The sequence below is a fragment of the Rutilus rutilus genome (genome assembly GCF_951802725.1).
Source record: "Rutilus rutilus genome assembly, chromosome: 6".
NCBI classification, from domain to species: Eukaryota; Metazoa; Chordata; class Actinopteri; order Cypriniformes; family Leuciscidae; genus Rutilus; species Rutilus rutilus.
Genome location: NC_140214.1, coordinates 22,907,709 through 22,929,044, shown reverse-complemented (window position 1 = coordinate 22,929,044; position 21,336 = coordinate 22,907,709). Strand labels below are relative to the sequence as shown.

Sequence of the window (21,336 nt, the reverse complement as noted above, 5' to 3'; positions counted from 1 at the left end):
TTTGTGGTGATTTTGTATTTGAGTTGTGGCTTAATTTAGTGTAGGTTTTTGACAGTGCTGGGTTGATCAGTTACAAATTGTAGTCTGTTACAGATTCCAAATTTCATTACAAAAATTGTAGTTAGTAACGTAATCCATTACATTACACATTTTAGGTAATATAAACCGACTACTTTTTGATTGCTTTTGACCTAACTCGTTTACCACATTGAATTGAATAGGATAATATTGTACTATACTGATATAAAAATACAAAGAGAAAGAAAATATATTCTTTGTTATCAATAACATGAAGGGCATTAAATATTTCCCAAACTGTATATATATAAAGCATGCATAAATGTATAAAGCAAACATGCTTTTTTAGAAAGGAAAATTTAAATATGAAAAAGTAGTATGAGAATCAATAAATTATGATTGGTTTACTGGCGTTGTGTGAATAATATGTTACTACTCTGATTACGAGTATTTTAAAATGGAAATTAATTTTGTAATCCAGATTACATAATCAGTTATAATGACCCATTGAAGGTAACGATTAAAGGGATACATTCTCTCACCGTCATGTCGTTCCAAACCTGCACGACGTTCTTTCTTCTGTAGAACACAAAATATTATATTTTGTAGAATATGGTAACCAAATAGTTTTGGATTGATTTTCTTTGTATGGACAAAAAAAAAACAAAAAAAAAACAGTAATTTCTCAAAATAACTTAATGTTCCATTGAAGAAAGAACGTCATACACGTTTGAACTCACTTGAAAGGTGAGTAAATGATGACAGACTTTTCATAATACATTAGCTAATGAAAGTGTTAAGATAATAATCATAAATGCACTAAAATTGACTAAAGTTCGTGCTTACTGGTCAACCATTTGGGATAAGTCATATTTAAATGGCTTTTAGTTTAAACACAACATTGGTTGTGTAAAAGGTAATTCGATCCCTAAAGAAACAATACTAGCATTTGAAAGAACTATTAGCTCTTAAAAGTGTAATCATTAATAAGTTTAGTTTAGGTTACTTGTGAAAATAGTGATTAAATTTGTAAAGGAGAGCTGCACAAGCGTGTCTTTGTGATGTAAAGTCATGTGATGTCATCCTTCTCATCCTCCTCACTGTATAATGGGGAACTGCGATGCCACTGCACGAGCCGAGCGTTGCATGAGGGTCTAATAATGTTCCAACCCAGGACATACAACCCACCATCAAACCACGAGCATCTCGAAAGGGTCTTGAGGTAAGACTGATCTCGCGCTGTGAGGCCTGAATACAGAATGCGACAATTATGCGGCCTCCTCTTCACACTTTTATTTGCTGAGGTGAGTAACGGCATTTCATTATTTTATTTTCAAAAGAGTTACCAAAAACACGTTAGTTTTTAACTAGACTTTGATTATCATTTTCTTGTCGTGCATCTATTGCTCCGTCAGTGACACAATCTTACAATTCCACACACAGACACACTGTCCATCTAGCACAAAACATTGTTTATTGTTCTTGTCCAGGACTCGCACAAGAAGCTCTTTGTAGTTTATTTTCCATGAATTATGGTGTCAGATGCAGTCCACAACTGTCACAAAAAATGACCATAATAATGTTAAAATAGGACTCAACAAATGTTCCCGAGGTTGAAACTGTCATAGTCATTTCTTTTCTATTAGCTATTTTGGTGGTTCATTTTGTGTTGGTTTTATAAATAGGGTGATGTCAGGTCAAATGGGCCAGTATTTTGCAAACAAGACAACATGATAGTAGAGCCAACACAAAAGTATGTCTGAAATGGTCTGATTTCAAACAGCGTTGATATTGTTTCCTCTTTTCAGAATAATTTTGTTAGTTGCAGCTTGCATGTTTACCATGCTCTTCCATGAATATTGAACCAGTTTAGAGTAAATCACTTTTGCACATACGTGACGTTACTTTAAAACCTATACAAAATCTTTTGCAGACACTTGCTGAAAAAAAGGACTGTTGGTACTTTGAAGGAGATTATCCAGTATACTTCATGTAAGTGTAGTAGATATATCTATATATGTGTGTGTGTGTGTGTGTGTGTCTGTGTTAAAATGGGCAGTTGTGGTTTTAAGGACAGAAACAAGAAGCAGGACCCATACTACCCTAATCTTTACTAACCTCACCCCTTTCTTCTTAATAGTTTCAACAGAACATCGGTTAAAGGATTAATTCAGATGCACATTGAATAAAAGAGAATTCCTCAGCTCAGAACCCCCCCCCCCCCCCCACCCCCTTTACTAGTTTCAATAAGAGTAATTTATCACTAGTGCTCCCGTATACCCAGCCACTGACATGCGCCACAGGAGGTGAGGTACAAACAGTTCAGTCTTCACACCAAACTCAGATGAATTCTCCTGCAGACACAGCAAAGTACTTCATGCTCCTTCTTTACATTCAGTTCAAAACAGCACACACACACCTGTTCAAAAGTTTATGGTTTATATATATTTATATTAAATGTAATGGATTCCTGTGATGGCTAAGCTGAATTTTCAGCATCATTACTCCAGTCTTCAGTGTCACATGATCCTTCAGAAATCATTCGGATATGCTGATTTGGTGCTTAAGAAACATTTTTTATTATTATCAGTGTTGAAAACAGTTGAGCCGCTTAATTTTCTTTGATTCTTTGATTAATACAAAGCTCAAAAGAATAGCATTAATTTGAATTCGAACTATTTTGTAACATTGTAAATGTCTTTACTGTCACTTGTAAACAATTGAATGCATCCTTGGCTGACCCCAAACTTTTGAATGGTATAGTTTATATGAACATATAGCCAATCATACATATTTTAGCATGAACTTGAAGCCTTATTGAAGAGCCACAGTAAGGACTGAGGAAGAATATGTGTCTGTCTTTAGATGCAAGACGTATGAGGACTGCTGTGGCACACAATGCTGTGTTCGAGCCCTTTCTGCTCAGAGAATATGGTTTTTCTGGTGAGTTATTTCTACAAGAGTTTTTTTTTTTAGGGGGGAAATTGCATTCAAAATGTGGCTCAAAAAAACTTGGGTCAGATGGTTTATTGGAACATCCGTTCATTTTCCAAACCGCTTGTCCTATGTAAAGTAGCAGAGAACCAGGGATCTTCTCGATGTGGGATGATATCCACTACCATCCCGGAACGGAACAATTCATGTGATTTTATGGGCTGCTTTTGATTGGTCCTTAGGCTGTTGCTGATAATTGGCATTTTGTGCTGCTGCAGTACTGGGTACTTCATTCGCAGACGTGTCCACCCTTACCCTCCACCTGGGGAACCTGATTTTAACGTGGCCTTCACCAGATACCCCATCATGTCACCAGGTAATCTCTCTGTATGCCCTTGTCCTGCAAACACCGTTCATGGTTTGATCCGCTGTGTGTGTTGGCAGGACTGCGTCAGACTGGCTTTCACAATTATGGAGACTCAGAGACTGCAGTCATTTCCACTGTCTACCCAGTGCAGACCCACCCCAGTCACATGACTGCAGTGTATTCAGCCCTGCCGTACAGCCAGCCTCCTCCTCCCTATGATCAGGCCATGCAGGACTCGCAGAAGAAATAAACAGAACAACACAGTCCTGAGGAACAACACTATAGATCATCAGTGACTTTTTGTTACTCAATCTTAAAACAGAAGAAGCTCAACAACTCAGGCATGACTGCAGGAAACAAACTTGTACATCAGAGCACAAAAATATAGAGACACTGAAATGCCTCTATATAACAACAAGATCTATATAACAACAGCCTCAAAAAACTGCTTATGCTTTATCAATTTACGCAATTGTTAAAAAATTCTAAAAAGATTTTATTTTCATACTTAAAAATAGAGTGCTCTAAAAGTATCAAACTTTTGAATTCTTCACACATAGCGGATATTAAACCCTTCATAAACCCTATGAAAATGTTATTGACTGAAATAATTTTTTTAAATCAAAACCCATCACCCATTACCCTAATAAAGTTGGTCTTTTAAAACGGTTATGTTTTTGCTTTATTAATTATATTTACTTAATAAATGTATCATTTTTTTTAATTAGTTATTATTCAAAATATGTATTATAATTATTACTTTATTAATATTTTATAATTTTTTTGTTTGTGATATTTGATTCTTTTATACAAGTACATTCATACATAAATATACAAGATTTGTTATGCTTACGTTTCATTAGTAATCCTTCATTACCACCACAAGGTGGCGCTGCAAAGTAATCTCCAGTTTCTTATTGCTCTTTACTAGTACTTACCTATTGAGGGAAAAGGAACACAAACCAACATCAGTTTATATCTCGTCATCATTTATTCCCCAGAGTGATGCTATATGCAACATTCAATCAAATTGGCCTTGTTTGGAAAAGGACGTAATAAGAATATTCATTCTCTTCAAGGCATTGAAACCCCTCGTGTCTGTCTGCACCGTAATAAACTGGTGAAGAAGAGTTCTCGCTGTGGTAACCTAAATACTGCCCCACAGAGCTGAGTGGGCTCATTTTTGAACCTCAGGGAAATCTTACAAAAATGCACCTGAGGACATTTAAGCTGAAACAAAAGGACAAAGAAAAAACGATGGCAAAAGAACCAGTGTTCTGTATGATCCCATCTGAGCTTGTGTTCAATTAGATCTGAGACAGGTTGATTCAGGGCCACGTTCATTCACTCTCTCAAGAAATCATTCTTCTCATTCTTGTGATGAAACTGTATATCCTGAAGCAGTCTCTTCTGAGGGGAGGCAGCAGTGGCAGATCTGTCCTTATGAGACTTTAAAAGTCTAGCCTATTCCACAGCGAACAATAATTCTAGAATGACTTGCGTGCAAAGGCCTTGAAAATGCAGTTAATGACTGAAACCACCACTTCTCATTTGTCCCTGCAATATGGAATGGATAATTTAATTCATTTTCCAAATAAAGTACTTCTTTCTGTGGTCTGGTTGGGGACAGGTCAAGGACAGGGGTTGCTTTAAAGTAAAGAAAAAAAAAGATTTATTTTATTTCCTGGAATATTGCAGTATCTGGGTGATTCCATTATTGCAGGTATTTTAAACTAAAAAGCTCTTGCACCAAGCTCTTGACATTTTGTGAAACGTCAACAATGTTACCGCAATATCAAAAGGAAACCAGAATTTATCACTGATCACACAGTGGTTTGTTTAGAAGTCTTTTAATCATGATTTCATTAGTGCCACGTGCTCTTAGCATTTATGCTAGCAAGTGGAGTTTTTGGCTTAAAAGTTTACAGTCAAACTCTGTTACCAAGGTAGTAGTCCAGTCATTTTATGAAAAAAGGTTGAACAAATTGCAACAGAAGCAAACTCAACTGATTTTGTATCCTCAGTATGTCCTGAGTAAGAAAAAAAAAAAAAAAGTCCCGAAGAATCCCATTAGGGGAAAGTTTCGAAAAAGACCCAAATATAGCCTATTCATACGCCTATTCATTCTTTTTCTTACGTGAATAGGGTCAAAATTTTAACCTTTAGATATCACCATGAAAATTACTGAGTTGATTACTTACACCAAGACAAACAAAAATTGTATTACAAGTTTTTTTTTAATTGTTTGTTAACATGGACTAACGGTAGCCTACATGTTGACACATAACAGTAAAATACTTAATGTTAAGGTCTGAATGGAACCCATTTAGGCTACCCATGAGCATTAATACATAGAGGCAGGAAGAAGTACTTTAAACCAGCCTTTATTAATTATTATTGCAGATTATTATTTGGGGCTGGGTCCGTGGGACTGTTTCTGAGGATTCACTTTTTATTTTACTTAGTAAGTATTTTACTTACTTATTTTACTTACCTTTTGTCTTCTGCATTCTCCTTAACATTGTCTCCTGTTCTTCCCTCAGACTCGTCCCCAAGAAACAGTCCCACAAACCCAGCCCCAAACCCAAACCCAATCTTTTAAAAATACCACGTATCACACACATGACCAGCGTCGCCCAATAGTGAGCCTACGTGGTGACGTGCAACACAGACGCGCTACGCTTAAACACTACGTTAAAAGACTCGAGGCCCAGAGAGAAGAAAATGAAAAGTGGAATAAAGTCGTTATTTTTGTTTGTTTTTGCGCACAAAAAGTATTCTCGTCGCTTTATAAACTTAAGATTGAGCCACTGGAGTCACTTGGACTATATTAACGATGTCTTTAATACATTTTCTGGGCCAGCAAGTTACAGTGTGGAGGAGTGATCCAGCTCTCAGATTTAATAAAAAATATCTTAATTTGTGTTCCGAAGATGAACGAAGGTCTTACGGGGTTGGAACAACATGAGGGTGAGTAATTACTGACAGAATTTTCATTTTTGGGTGAACTAACCCTTTAAGTAGGCTACTTCTTCCTGCCTCTATGTATTAATGCTCATGGGTAGCCTAAATGGGCTCCATTCAGACCTTAACATTAAGTATTTTACTGTTATATGTCAACAAGACATTTTCACCTGGCTATACCCAATGTTTAGATCTGTTGTGGTATTTATGCAAATTAGCACATATACATAATTAGATTATGCACCGTTTGTCCATGTTAACAAACCATTTAAAAAAACTTGTAATACATTTTTTGTTTGTCTTGGTGTAAGTAATCAACTCAGTAATTTTCATGGTGATATCTAAAGGTTAACATTTTTACCCAATTCACGTAAGAAAAAGAATGAATAGGCGTATGAATAGGCTATATTTGTTTGTTTTTTCGAAACTTTCCCCTAATGGGATTCTTCGGGACTTTTTTTTCCTTACTCAGGACATATTGAGGATACAAAATCAGTTGAGTTTGCTTCTGTTGCAATTTGTTCAAGGTTGACCCCCATTTTGGCTTAAAATAGTGTTGACAGTAGGCTGTATGTAACAGAATTGACAGTAGGCTAATAGAGTTGACAAACAAAACTACAAATATATTTTTTTTTTTCAAAAAGGAGGGTAAAAAAGGAAGTAACTTGAGTTTGGCAAGCACTGAATTATTACAATTGAATGTTTTCAATAAGATACTGGAAAGAATTTCCGTTAGTGAACTGTTTTTTTTTCCTTAACTTTTTTTAATGCGAACGTATCTCCAATAATAGAATCACTCATCTATTATAAATGATTTATGTGCACATTACTTTTTTTTTATTCAAGTGCCCTCATCTTTAATTAAAATAACTTGCAGCGATGTCTCGATCTTCTCTTTTCTGATGTTGTTTACTGGCGCGAGGGCGGCACAACCTGTCACTCACATGGTCACTCACATGACATCTCAGCAATAGCAAACCACAACCACACAATCAGTTCCCGATAGATAAAATCAAGTTCCGCTCTACATTTTTTTTCTTTTTCTCAAATATGTATCACAATAGGGAAGAAAAGACTATCGCAAATTGCGTTTCATGCCGATTCAAGGTACAGCATTTAGGTGCATGGGATGGGAGTAACGGAAAAGAATGAATGAAACGTGCTTCGAGTTTCCTGTGAGGACAACCTTTGTTTGACCTTCATCTCCTCTCACTTGTTTGTAAAGCATACTTCATAAAAGTTTGAGCACAACTGAGTCCACAGTCCAGAATGTGGATGAGTTTATTCTCTTCACTTTCAAAGCACACAATATGAAGAGAGCTCTGAAAACAGACGGAACGTGAAATGTATTATACATCTACAAATGTTCTAGATGGAACAACAAAGGAAAGGTTTGAAAAGAAAATGTTTAAAAAATGTGACAAATGCATTTTCCTGTTCTTGTTTACCTGCTTGTCTCTGCAATTCATTTCTTTCATTTATTGACATTAAATTGTAATTTGTTAGCAAAGAAAAGGAAATAAAATATGTCGGCTATATAGACAAAAATCAGGACACAAGTGTAAGCAAATCCCTCAGTTTGTGGAACACGAGGCAGCATCATAGACTCGCACACAGTTAAATAGAGTCTGCCGGGATTAAATGAACTTGACTAGATGTTTACAATGTAGCGAGTCAGCTTTTCAGATATGCTGTTTCTTTTTACATGCGAGACATTTGTTCTGCTCTCCACATCCCTGACTGTTGTGTTGTGTAGAGGAGAAAGCATGAGATGGACTTTGACGTGTTGTGGAAGACAAACAAATAAGCTGATAAGACTTCCAGTGCACCAGAGGACCCCTTAGACAAGTGCAACACCTGAAAAGTAGAATAGACAGTAACCACAGCTACACTTTACAGGAATCAGGCCCAATGCTTCAATGTATGTAGCTGTTAGATACACTCCCGTACAAATGTTGTTCTGCGGTGCTGCTCAAGAAACATTTCTTATTATCAATGCTGATAACAGTTGAGCTGCTTAAAGGTGCCCTAGAATTTGAAATTGAATTTATCTTGGCATAGTTAAATAACAAGAGTTCAGTACATGGACATGAGTCATGACATACAGTGAGTCTCAAACACCATTGTTTTCTCCTTATTTAAATCTCGTTTTTGAAAAACACCCCTGAAAAATAGGCGAATTTCCACATAACACCGACTGTGACGCAACAGTCGGGATCATTAATATGTACGCCTCCAAAAATGTGCATATGCCAGCCCATGTTCAAGGCCAGGCGGAACTGCGCAGCCGAATCATCGTCCGAATCATTTTTCTTCGAGAGACAGCATGGCAGTTGCTCAGTGTTTGGATGTACAAATGAACACAAAGGTATTTTTTTAGTTCCTTCATCCGAGCCTCTGAAGAACCAGTGGGTTATGTGGGTTTCTGATGTGTTCAAGTTCAGACAGATAATCTTTCTCTCAAAGTCGTTCAATACTGTTTATGCATCAGTAAATCAAGCCAGTGACTAAACGATCAACTTCACGTCGTTTCTCTTAGTAGGATGAAAATAATCTCACTTAAACTGTGATTAATATACAGAAAGCGATCAAAGAACAATCCCTTTCCAGTCGCCCAAGCTGTCAATCACACAGCGCGAGTTTATCTGGACACTTGCCAAAACTCGTTATGAAATCAATGACGCTGTTATACTGCACAACGAAGCTCTTACTGTACGTACATCATGTTTGCATTGGTGAAATCATTAGTGAGAGCGCAGAAACTGCGTTGCAATGATAAGATCTTCATTCACTTAATCAACGGGTTTAACCTAAAGTCTCACAGCAGCCAATCACAGTTTAGTCAATCAGAAGTCTCACAGCAGACACGCCCCTTCAAACAGAGTTCAGGATAGGAAAAATGCCTTTTATTTCTAAATTATAACAAAATTTGATCTAAAAAAACATACTAACATTATAAGGGCACCCCAGGAAACATTCTAAAATAATAAAATAATCCATGCAAGGGCACCTTTAATATTTTTGTGGAAACCTTAATGCATTTATTCAGGATTCTTTGATGAATAGAAAGTCCAAAAGATTGTATTTGTTTGTAACATTGTAACCTTCACTTTAGATCAGATTAATGCACCCTTGCAGAATAAAATATTAAAGGGTTAGTTCACCCAAAAATGAAAATTGTGTCATTAATGACTCACCCTCATGTCGTTCCAAGCCCGTAAGACCTCCGTCCATCTTCTGAACACAGTTTAAGATATTTTAGATTTAGTCCGAGAGCTTTCTGTCCCTCCATTGAAAATGTATGTACGGTATACTGTCCATGTCCAGAAAGGTAATAAAGACATCATCAAAGTAGTCCATGTGACATCAGTGGGTTAGTTAGAATTTTTTGAAGCATCGAAAATACATTTTGGTCCAAAAATAACAAAAACTACAACTTTATTCAGCATTGTATTCTCTTCCGGGTCTGTTGTCAATCCGCGTTCACGACTCAGCAGTGACGTAAGACGCTGCTGACGTGTTATCTGGTAAATGCAAGTCTTCTTCTGTGTCGAAATCCTTAGACATGTTTGCGAAGATTGTTTTGTTTACAGCGTGCGTCTCCCTCAGACTGTAAACGAAGCTCGGGCGCACCAGATAACACGTCAGCACTGCGGAGTCGTGAACGCGGATTGACAGCAGACCCGGAAGAGAATACAATGCTGAATAAAGTCGTAGTTTTTGTTATTTTTGGACCAAAATGTATTTTCGATGCTTCAAAAAATTCTAACTAACCCACTAAACTGTGACAAAATTGAAAATTGGCATCCATCAAAGACAATCCTGCACATGTTCTCCGAGATGTTCAGTGCTGCAACAGAGAAATCAAACTACAGACATTCATACGAGAACAGCGAGAAGACAATGTGTTGCCAGCTTTCATTACAAACAACACCAAACTCTTTTTCAGGTAAAATAAGTACCTATTTATTAACATGTACAAGTTTTACAAACAGAAAAGAAGACATTATCCATTACAATTCTTTGAGCATTCATATTCTCATCCAAATACAGCGATTCATTTCAGTGTGACCTGTGAACACTACACTCTGAATGACAATATGACATTGAAGAAGCAAACAAAACTCAAAAGCCTTGCATTTGGGTTTCAAATATTAAGGAGAGAACTAGAATACTAGCACTGACAATTTCTTCCAGAGAAACAAATAAAACAGAGACTTTTTTCAATGCAAGCACTTTGTACAAATCAATGTCACATCTAAATGAATAAACCTTTATATACACTGAGGTAAATGATCACATTGGTCCAAAGAGGTAATATGCTTTGACATGAATCATGTTTAAGTTTTGCACAGTAGTGTTTTTCAAAATGATGTTTCTGGCTCCTGTAAGATGCTTCAATGTGACCCAAACTAATTACATTTACACCAACTGTAGTCGAGTAGGCACTCAATATAAAAAGGCTTCTGGAATGACTTCTATAGAGCTGAATAGCAACATTTGTCTGCACATAAACAAAGACCTTGGAATGAACAGAGAAGGACAGAAATATGATGACCTTCAAATATCAGCAAATAGTTACAAATACAGAGTCATGTTACATTTGGGGGCTTGTGAAAACTAATAGTTTGTGACTTCACAGAGAGCAGAACAAATCTTTATAAAATCGAGGCACTTGTATTGCATCATGCACTGGAGAACACAGTGAAATTGCATATCACAGCGAAAGTGTTCCTGGCTGTATCCTACATCATTTCCTACCCTTTTGTGCAATTCATTCATTCATTAAGGAAATGCCAGAGTCAGGAGAGTGATGAGAGAAATGAAAATTCTCTCATTAATTACTTACCCTCATGTTCTTTCAAACCTGTGTGACTTTTGTTCATCTTCGAAATACAAATGAAGATCATTTTAATGGAGTAAAATTCCTTTTAGTCCATTGGAAGTCTATTGCACCATAACTTTAATGCTTCAGAATGTTCATAAATACATTGTAAAACAAATCCACATAAATTGAGCGGTTTGATTCTAGTCTTCTGAACAGACACAGTCGACTGCTTTATATGATAACAGCTCAATTCATGTGGATTTTTTTGAATGATCCTTTTGTAAACTTTGAAGTGTCAAAGTTTTAATTACATGGAGTTAATTAGGAGGGACAGACATTTCTCATATTCATTCAATCTCATTAAAAGTATCTTCATGTGTGTTTTTGAAGATGCACAAAATCCTTATGGGTTTGAAATGACACGAGGGTGAATAACTGATGGCAATTTTCATAATTTTCTTCACATCTTAATCTTTCAGTGTCTTTGGCGCAGAGAATATGAGATTTCCACCTGATGTAACTGAAGGACATTCCCAAAGATTCTTTGTTTTATATTTGAATTTCCAAATAAAGACAGAAAGGACATTCATTGACTCTCAGCACTCTATGATAAAATAATCAATAATCAAAGGAGCACTTATTGCTTAACTTGATACAGACGCAGAGTTACACGACACATCCACGATACATACACTGCAGCTCAATGACTGTTGCTCAACTATATGTGTGAGGTCACACTATTTAAAACAATCAAAATGGTGTCTCCATTAAAACAGTGCTTACAGCTAAAGTACCAAGACTGGATAACTCAACCCAATGAACATGAACAGACTATATGCACAGAGAAAAATACAATAGATAGGTTTGCGACTTTCTGAGCTACATGTGTCAATATTATCTTAATGCTTCAAGGAGCATGAATGGAAACAGTAAATTGGACTGCAGAAATGTATAATCGGATCTTCATCACAACAGTACCGTCTTTTCAAATGTGCATAAAAAAACGTACACATTATTTTTACATTAACACGGATGTGCTGTAGCTGGGCTGGCCTTTGTACAAATGGCTTTAATGACTAACCCAGTTTTGTGCCTGGGTTCTTTAAGGACTGGTCCCTTTAGGCAACACCACAGGCTGCTTCTAATATGCAGTATGATTGTGCTGAATGTGCTGCCCTCGCTTGCTCTGTCTGGAAAGCGAGTACGTCGGTGAAGTCACATTACAAAACCACTTCTGCATACTCAAGCGAGACTTTTGAGTCAATGTTACAGCAGAATATGATCCTTTAACTGCTGAGCTGTTTGCAAACAAGTGCTTGCGGTGAATCCGATGTCCACTGTAAATAGACGTAGTACTCGATACCTACAAAGATCCTTTTTTACCAAATATGGTAAACACGACTGATTCAAAGCAGTGGCACTTTCTGGGACAAAAAAAAAAAAGCACAGCACGGACTACATATACATAGTGTGTGGTTCTGTGTACGTATACCTGTCAATATACCAGCATACAAATAAACACAAGCAAGTCCAGTCACATATGTAGACAACTATCTATAGACAACAGGCTATATACAGTAATAAGTCCATAAAGGCTCAAGTCCAGCAAAGCACATCAATGACACTGAATGGCTGTCTGTTGTTAGTTTGGTGACTCACCAGTTGAAGCATGGGTGACTGACTCCTGGTTAAGGTTGTTTGAGATGGTTTTGAGATATCTTTTCATGGATAACAGGGAACAGCACCAATTGCTTCTGGTTCCTCAATATCCCTGATTGAAGTAAACCTCCACAGAGGATGTAGCACCCTCGCTCACCCCTCTAGATGAGTGGAGGGAGTGGATAGGCAGTGTAAAGATGATGAGTTGTTGCCCTATATCTTGATGCCCTCTTGTTGACTCAGCTGGGATAGCGACTTCTTCACGCGCAGCGCAGTGAGGCGAGCCCCTCCGTTGGCGTACCAGCATTCCCTCATGATCTTTGCCATCACACGCAGGGCCTGCGGACAGGAGGACATAGATGCTATCACAGATATAATTGCTATGCTACACACTTCCATTACCTTTCTTCTGCATCCTCACTCTCTTGCATACAAGCACAACTCTGAGCTTTTCAGGCAACATATTTCTGTTGTTGCCAATCAGTTAAAATCTATTTGCCATTGGTTACAGTCAGGAAATCTGAGTCAGATATCATCTTGTTGGAGTTCCTGCACATGAAGACATGATGTCCGATACTGGGAGTCAGTCTCACAAAACTTCGCTCGCTCATGAGTTAGTGGTTTGAATCAGACTCAATCATTCAAAGCCATTACAACGAACTCCCTTCACAGAATGGAGTAAAAAAAAAAAAAAAAAAAAAGTTAAAGAAGTTATTAACTAAATCAACCAAAGCGCTTTTGACAACCATCTTTATCAAGAAATTCTTTAATTTGTCAACTAAAATGGTAATTTGGCTCCTATTTAAGTAATTAATGACTCCATCGTCATTTTCATGATCTACATTCATGAATGCATTCATGCATTAAGAAAGGTCATATAAAGAAATCAATGTAAAGCTAAGACATGAAAGAACTCATAGCATTTAGCTGCTTCTGAAAACTCACCATTTAACAACGGTTGGGTTTGATATGTTTTCATTGTAGGACCTTTAAAGCAGAGAGCATGAAGCGTCTCGCCTGCTGTGGCCTTCTCTCGTCCTTTTCATTAAACAGCAGTCTAGACAGCTCTTTATTTAAACATACCCATGCATACAGGAAAAAAGTTAATTTTTTGAACTCGCTATGAATTCGCTATGCTTTTGAAACAGACAAACTTTGTGAAAGTAATTTACACGGATCAGTTCTCTGAGAGAGTGAGATGTGCAGGTTCTTTGGGTCACATCAGAATCAAAGGTTAGGGTGTCATGTGGGGCGGGGCTTTTCTCCACTGACTTACTATGATGTTCAAAGCGTTTCTAAGGATGCTGATTTTTAGAAAGCAGCTGTCTGACTCTGAGATGGCGAACGGGAACATAGTTTGTTTAACATTAGCATAACATTATTAGATATTTGATAACATATAGTCAAGCCAAATGCTAATCATATCAATTACCGCTGTGTCCAACGCTGTAGAGAGCGATACATAAAACTCATTACCATTCTCATACATCGACTTGTAGATGAGCCTGTATAATTTGTTGCTCCTCCTCTTCTTCTAAATCAGTTTCTGGTTCAAACATATGGCTGAATTAAACCAATATTTCCACTTGGTGTGACTGGTTTTGGTTGAAAATCTGATGACATTCAGTGTCCAGACTGGTTGCCAGACTGACAGCATGTCAGTTCAGGCCTGATCTAATAAGCTTGTTCTCTGCATCTGCTTTCCCACAAATAACCATTTACAAAGTGTGAAAATCAGAGAACAGCCATTTAATATTGGGCAGCACAGTAATCAAATGTGTTTTTTACATCGGCAAGCTGTGATAGCTGTGCAGACGGATAGTTAGATTAGAGGCTTTTTAGGATTGCAAATTGAATGCAATTGAATCTTCCCTTTCACAGCAGTAAAAAGCACATCAAGATAGAGTGAGGAAAGAGTGGTGCCTCCACTTATGCTGATGGCATAGAACAAATGATTGAAGAAATGAAAGAGGAAAAGCAATCTAAAGGAGATCAACAAGATTAAAATGGGCAGTTTTGGATGAATGCATTATCTACAAAACAAAGTAATCTATAAAAAAAATTTTAAAACCTGAAGGAATGCTCACCTCGCAGCTCTGCCACCTGTTAGGGATGTTGGCACGAAGCTTTTGGTCACAAACTACACGCTTCATATCCTCTACTGATGGATCAGATGGTACAAGGTCATAGTAGGGGAGCTGGTAGTCCTCATGGATGCCTAAGTGGAGAATTTAGCCCACAAGAGCACATATTTAATGACTTGTTACCATAAGAGGTTATTATTTCTAAGATTATTGTATGTAGAATATTGTAAGTGGGCTCCAAAAGTCTGAATCCAATCTGGGATTAATTATAATACATTACAATACATTGGTCACACTTTACATTAGGTTTTTCTAATATTTTTATTATAAAAAAATAAGTACAATTGTATTACAAAAACACTTTTGCTGCTATTGCGGTGGGATACAGGTAAGGTTAGGGACAGGTTTGGTGGTATGGGAAGGTTTAAGGGTGGGTCAACAGTAGGGATGTCCCGATCCGATCCACGGCATCGGTATCGTGCCGATACTGGCCCAAAACGCTAGATCGGATATCGGAGGGGAGAAAAAAATCTATCCGATACCTATGATCCGATACCCATTAGGGGTGGAACGTACGTATTCGTACTGAACGTACGTTCGGTGCATGGATTTACACAGAGAATACACGGTATAAAAATAAATAAATCTCGCGTGCACATTAATTAATGTAATATGGAACTAACGTTACTGTTAGATACGCGCATATGCGGGTTCTTTAGGGACACCTAATCTGTATCCCACCTTAGCTCTGAACGCGCGTCTTTATCACTTCAAACGCTCACTTTATCATTATACGCGCGCGGCGCGTCCTATTCGCTTTGGACGCGCGAATGGATTCAAACTGTTCAAGCATCGAACTAGACGCGATAGACGCAAATTTGCCGCTCTATTCGCGTTTGGCGTGAACGCAGCAAAATGAACAGGCTGCGATGTCAAGATTGCAATACTGGAGTGTGTGTGTGTGTGTCAGAGAGAGAGAGGCACGGGCGCGATCGAACAGTGGAAACATAAAAACATACTCCGTCATTTTCATACAGGACATCATTAAAACTGCAAAAAGTGTTTAGCCTACTTATATTTGTGTAAAACACAACATTGTGCTTTTGTCAAACTGTAAACTCTTGTCAAACTGTAACTGTCACACACGCACACACACACACACACACACACACACACACACACACACACACACACACACACACACACGCTGTTTAAAAGCAAAAATGATCTCATCTTTTGGACATTCATCATTGCATTGGTTTTCATTTCTTGTCCTAAAACAGAGCACTAATCTGTTTATTTTTAAGTTACACATTCTACATTGAATAAAAAAGAAAATCAAATGTGTTTTTAAAAGTAGTATTATTTTATACAGAAATAAATTATTTATAATTCAGATGAGAATAAAGTTAAAGTTAATTAAAATTTTAAGGAAACAAATATATTGATCTGAAATATAGCAAATTAATTTTAAATTCATTCAGGTTACCAAACATATCTCAAGGTCTTTTGAATAAAGGCTGGCAGTCTTTCATTATCAGCTGTTGTTGTGGACTATATACTGGAGAAGTATTTGTTCTCCATTTGAGTGAGATGTTTTTATGTGGCTAATTGAGCAAAGTGCTTCCATTATATTTTATTATTATTAGTATTAGTTCAAGAATAAAATAAAAATATCGGATTGATATCGGTATCGGCAAATAGCCAAAGCTTCGGTATCGGAAGTGAAAAAGTGGTATCGGGACATCCCTAGTCAACAGTGTAATCAGATAATATAATTCCCAATGTGCTGATTTAAAATAAAAACATTAAAGAAAATCATTTTAAATAGTGGTCTCAGACTTCAGGCCCCACCATAATTCACTAAACAAGTTGTATTTTTGCAATATACATATATAAAGATATATGTAAATGTTACCCATAACAATGCTATTATTATCATGCAACGGAAGGACAGAAAATAAATATCATCACAGTGTCCTACCTCCAATTGAACACCTGCGAGCAATCTCCCAGAACACCAGACCCAAGGCATAGATGTCTGCCCTTTTAAAAGACTCAAAGTGCTTCATGTTAATGGAGTCATCCAGCACCTCAGGGGCCATATACCTGTAAACATGACATGTCAACAGACGTCCCTCAGCGTAACATTATCCACACAACCTCACACATCTCTGTCCACATCTAAACATCCATTTCATCCTCCTTGGTTATGGCTGTTCATTTTGACAAGCTTTGGATGTAATTGAATTTTCCTTTTCACAGCAGTAAAAGAACATTCCACAGGAATGAATGGGACTTTTTCCTGTTAAGAGCAAGATTTACAGTAAAATGTGCTGATGAAATAGCCAAACATTTTCGCAATTATTCTTCGAAATCGCAGTCAAATGAATAGAGATACTATTTTAAAGCAATTACGAGAGAATATTATTAGTGTGAGCAGAAATGTTCCCAACTTATCCAAATATGTAAATGAATTAACATTAGGTTATTAACAGTAATTTACCTTTGAGCAAATATAGGCACTTATGATGTTATACATCAGTCCCTCCAGGATTTTCACAAGAATTAATGCAAATTCAAACAATTTCTTCATTATTTGCAGCAGCTTGAATTTCTTATTTATGCAAATGTTCCGCAAAAAATATAAACCTGATGGGGAAAAGCAAAATCCATAATTCTGATCGTGCAAGTGATCCTTTTGTGTTAAGCATTTTAGATGAAATGAACATTTATAGGCTACAGGTTTAATGATATTATTAAACTACTAATATACTGTATATATATATAAAAAATACTAAATATAATGTGGGGTTATTGATGTTCATATTTTCTAGGACCACAGTTGTTTTCAGAAATTAAACAAAACATTTACAGGTAATTACTCTTACGGTCACTAATACTAATTATATAAAATGTTGCCCCTTTTCACAAGATGTAATATAAATCTATGGTGTCCCCAGAATGTGTCTGTGAAATTTCAGCTCAAAATACCCCCCAGATAATTTATTATAGCTCGACAAATTTGCCCCTTTTTCGGTGTGAGCAAAAACGCGCTGTTTTTGTGTGTGTCCCTTTAAATGCAAATGAGCTGCTGCTCCCCGCCTCTGTTCAGAAGACGGCCGATTCTTTACACGCGCTTCGGATACAATAACAAAACACGCGAATAATCTCACTCATACAAAATCTCAGAAATAACCAGTAGCGGAGTGCAGCCTTACAGGGAGAGGTTGCCACTTTTAGACTGCACCTGGACGTTTCTGAATGGTTAGAGGATACATTTATGTAGTTGTTGTGGAGTTCCATTGATTCATCTGTTTCTGTGGGATTTCCATTGAAAATAAAATTAATCCACGGCTCTCGTCTCATCTGAGGCTGGGACTCTAAATAGTCTTCTGTGCTCGTCTGTGCAGCCAACAACAGAACAGTTGTTTGCATGTTTTGATCGAACTTTTGCCATTGCGTTAGAACTGTTACACTGTTGTAAACCAAATGGCGTCGCCGTGAGTGGAAACGTGCAGATTAAGGGGCGGTAATATTATAATAAGATCCCCTTCCTACAAGAAGGGGAGCGAAATATGATTGGCTCACATGCTTGCAGAGAAAGGCTTACCAAAACAAAGTTATTGTGTTGTCACTTCACGTTTGGTAGATGCATAGGGACCGATTATAGCACTTAAACATGGAAAAAGTCAGATTTTCATGATATGTCACCTTTAATACATAAACAGAGCAATTCAAAGAGTGTCCTCACACCATTGGTGCTCGGTTATATATCAACATTTGTTGATTTGTTGATGTTGGTTATATATATATATCATTATTGGTGGGTTTTCACTGATAATCAACAATGCTGCAAATATCACCAACATTTTTTGAGAAAATCCGCAGCAAATTTAACAATTTTGGTTTGCAAAATTTTTTAGTCGTTTATGCAAAATTCTATATAAAACCTAATTCCAATTATATGGCAGAAAGCAACAGTTGCTGAGGTAGGATTGCTCTGCCATGTGTTAAAGATGGAGCTTTAAAGGTGCAGCTGTCTTGTGGCCTAAAACATAGTGGCCTAAAACATGGTTTTCCTTTAGAAACCGAGACAACGTCACTCAAGCGAACGCAAGGGGGATAAGAAGGCTGTGAGGAAGCACCTTGACATTCAAAAGTCACATTCAGTTATAATCACAGCAGGAGACGGTAGACTGTATACTGGAATACTTGAGTGTCAGTGAGTGGGTGTCACAGACTGTTACACCCGGGAGTAGTCTAGGGAAGTGTGTGTGCAAATGGTGTCCAGGGGGCACAGAAGCAAATGGGCGCACCGCTGAGAGCCTCTCGCTATAGATTAGATGTGACACACTCCTGCGATGACAACAGGGCGAGTGGCGTCCCTGCAGCATTGCCCTTCACAACACACATCTCACCCTCTGAGTGTCCTCTAAATCAACTCAAGACTTCAGAACTGTGAGGGTTCCCGAGGAGTGAGGTCCCACTCCCAACAGAGTATGTCAAGAGAAGCCTGCATGACAGTTTAGCATCAAGGAATGATGGGTCAACAACAAATAAGAGTCTTTAATGAAGAAAAATAAATATTATTTGTAAATTTTTTGTTTAGAACAATGCTGAATTCTTAGAAATGTACTCTTTGTATTCATGCTGGTTTCATATGGTATCAAAAAAACTTCCAATACAATTTTTAAGAAATGTTTAAAGATGTCCTGAAATGGAAGTTGCATTAGTTGTTTCTTCCCTACTGTGGCAAATATCCGAGTTCTGTCATGACAACTCTTGGGAGTGATTGGCATTGTCATACCCATTACCATGTTGTATGTTTGGTCTTGGCGAAATAGATTTGCTACGCTGCTGCTGTAGAGCTAGTACAGGACTTGCTAAAACCAATACATACACGACACGCTGCTTTGAGCAAGTAAGACATGCTGCTGCTGTACAATATAGTGTACATGAATTACCCGTAGCAGATCTATACAGGTAGAGCTGGGGAAGGTGGAGGGTTTCTGAAAGTGCGCTGCACTGCTAAGGAAAATGCTACCCAAGTATTTGAAGGTATACTTGGTACCTAAGTATACTGATACGGCAGCTATCACAAATTATTAATTCTTATACCATGGTCTGAATACTCGATTCTGATCGACTGGAAGGAGTGCAATAAAACCACGTAATGCAGAAACATTCAAGACCACAGAAACTTGTTTTCAACGCTGTCCCAATATAAATTATGATGTAATAAATTAACTTTATAGCATAAAATTTCTCAGCAATGAGACAGTCACATCGCTGTTTTTGAAGTAATTAATCTTGAAGCTTCACTATTAGTAGAGAGACAATGCACAGACGCAGGTAATTTACACATGCACAATCTCTTACTGCACTACTTTATCTCTAGTTGTGTCTCAAATGATACAGCAAAGCAGTTTTATTGATCCCCCCCCCCCCCCCAAAAAAATAATTACAAAATAAAAGTATTACTATTATTTTTACCCTCTACTTCACAGGACAATACTGAGTAGACACGAAAGTAGGTGTGAAATTGACAACATGAAATTGACAGTCACTGAATTGCAACAAACAGCCGCAAAGTGCTATCTTATGCATAAGCTTGCATAAGCTTGAATCATTGGCTGTTTCACAACACTAATATTCACAGGCACACAAAGCCCTCAGCTCAAGCAAACACTGTGGTAGAGCGCGAGTCTGTTAGCCGGATCTAGACATACGTCGCTATGAATGGTGCAGAGTGATGAATTACTGACCTTTTAGTGCCCACTCTGTGGTTGGGTGCAATGTCAATTGTGTCTGTGGCTGAGTCGTGGCGCACAGCCAATCCAAGGTCAGCGATGCAGCAGGAACCATTCTTCTTCACTAAAATGTTTTTGGATTTCAGATCACGATGGGCAATGGCGGGCTTACCTGAGGATTGGACAAGACATTGTACAGCATTTACTCTATTACTATTCTCTTCCATTTAATTGAGTCTTTTACTTTAACGGCAGGACATTTAGGGTGTGTTCACACTGTGCAGGTTTGGTTCGATTAAAATGAACTCTGGTGCAACCACTTTGTTAAGCCCAAAGTATACTTAGTTTTTTTATGCGTACAGTACGCGTACACGTAGCTTTTCAAATTAAACTCCATTTGATAGCGTGCACGAACGCAGGTGGTCGACACATGCGCTCTTGAAACTTTCATCTTTGTCCAGTGTCTGCACTATTTTTCTCCAGAAGTTACGACCGATAGAAGTGTCTTTGTATTCTGTTAAAATAAAGTTGCGGCTATCTCGTAACCCCCTCACACAAGTGCTTGTCAATGCGGACATCTGTTGCTGTTGCAGTCTCTGGTATTTTGTTGTTACGTCTCTTTAGTTTTGTTTTCTACTGTGAAACAATGGCCCGGGTCAGTGTTGACATCTTGTTGAACAACTGATTAGTGCTAAACAAATTCAATGCACATGTGTGATCGATCTGCGC

General features: G+C 37.6%; 2 protein-coding genes across 2 annotated transcripts in view; one reads left to right on the top strand and one right to left on the bottom strand.

Annotated features, from left to right (window-relative positions):
* The first annotated feature begins 1,117 nt into the window (after positions 1-1,117).
* vopp1a (VOPP1 WW domain binding protein a) lies at positions 1,118-3,988 on the top strand. Its single transcript, XM_084412465.1, has 5 exons — positions 1,118-1,322; positions 1,952-2,010; positions 2,884-2,961; positions 3,195-3,328; positions 3,397-3,988. Exons 1-5 carry the CDS (start codon positions 1,278-1,280, stop codon positions 3,567-3,569), a joined length of 489 nt encoding a protein of 162 aa, XP_084268591.1. The 5' UTR covers positions 1,118-1,277; the 3' UTR covers positions 3,570-3,988.
* A 6,241-nt stretch (positions 3,989-10,229) lies between these two features.
* Positions 10,230-21,336, bottom strand: part of tgfbr1a (transforming growth factor, beta receptor 1 a) — a 36,157-nt gene continuing 25,050 nt past the window's right edge. Inside the window, exons 6-9 of the mRNA XM_084411163.1 lie at positions 20,623-20,779; positions 16,839-16,963; positions 14,858-14,988; positions 10,230-13,109 (exon numbers count right to left, since the gene is read on the bottom strand). Coding sequence (XP_084267289.1) covers positions 12,984-13,109; positions 14,858-14,988; positions 16,839-16,963; positions 20,623-20,779 — 539 coding nt within the window. The 3' untranslated portion in view covers positions 10,230-12,983. The remainder of the gene's footprint in view (positions 13,110-14,857; positions 14,989-16,838; positions 16,964-20,622; positions 20,780-21,336) is intronic.

Bases quoted from the DNA above. Each gene is read 5' to 3' on its own strand.
- vopp1a (XM_084412465.1), top strand. From the start codon at position 1,278: ATGCGACAATTATGCGGCCTCCTCTTCACACTTTTATTTGCTGAG. The intron at 2,011-2,883 runs GTAAGTGTAGTA...GTCTGTCTTTAG, and splicing joins GATTATCCAGTATACTTCAT to ATGCAAGACGTATGAGGACT. The intron at 2,962-3,194 runs GTGAGTTATTTC...ATTGGTCCTTAG, and splicing joins CAGAGAATATGGTTTTTCTG to GCTGTTGCTGATAATTGGCA.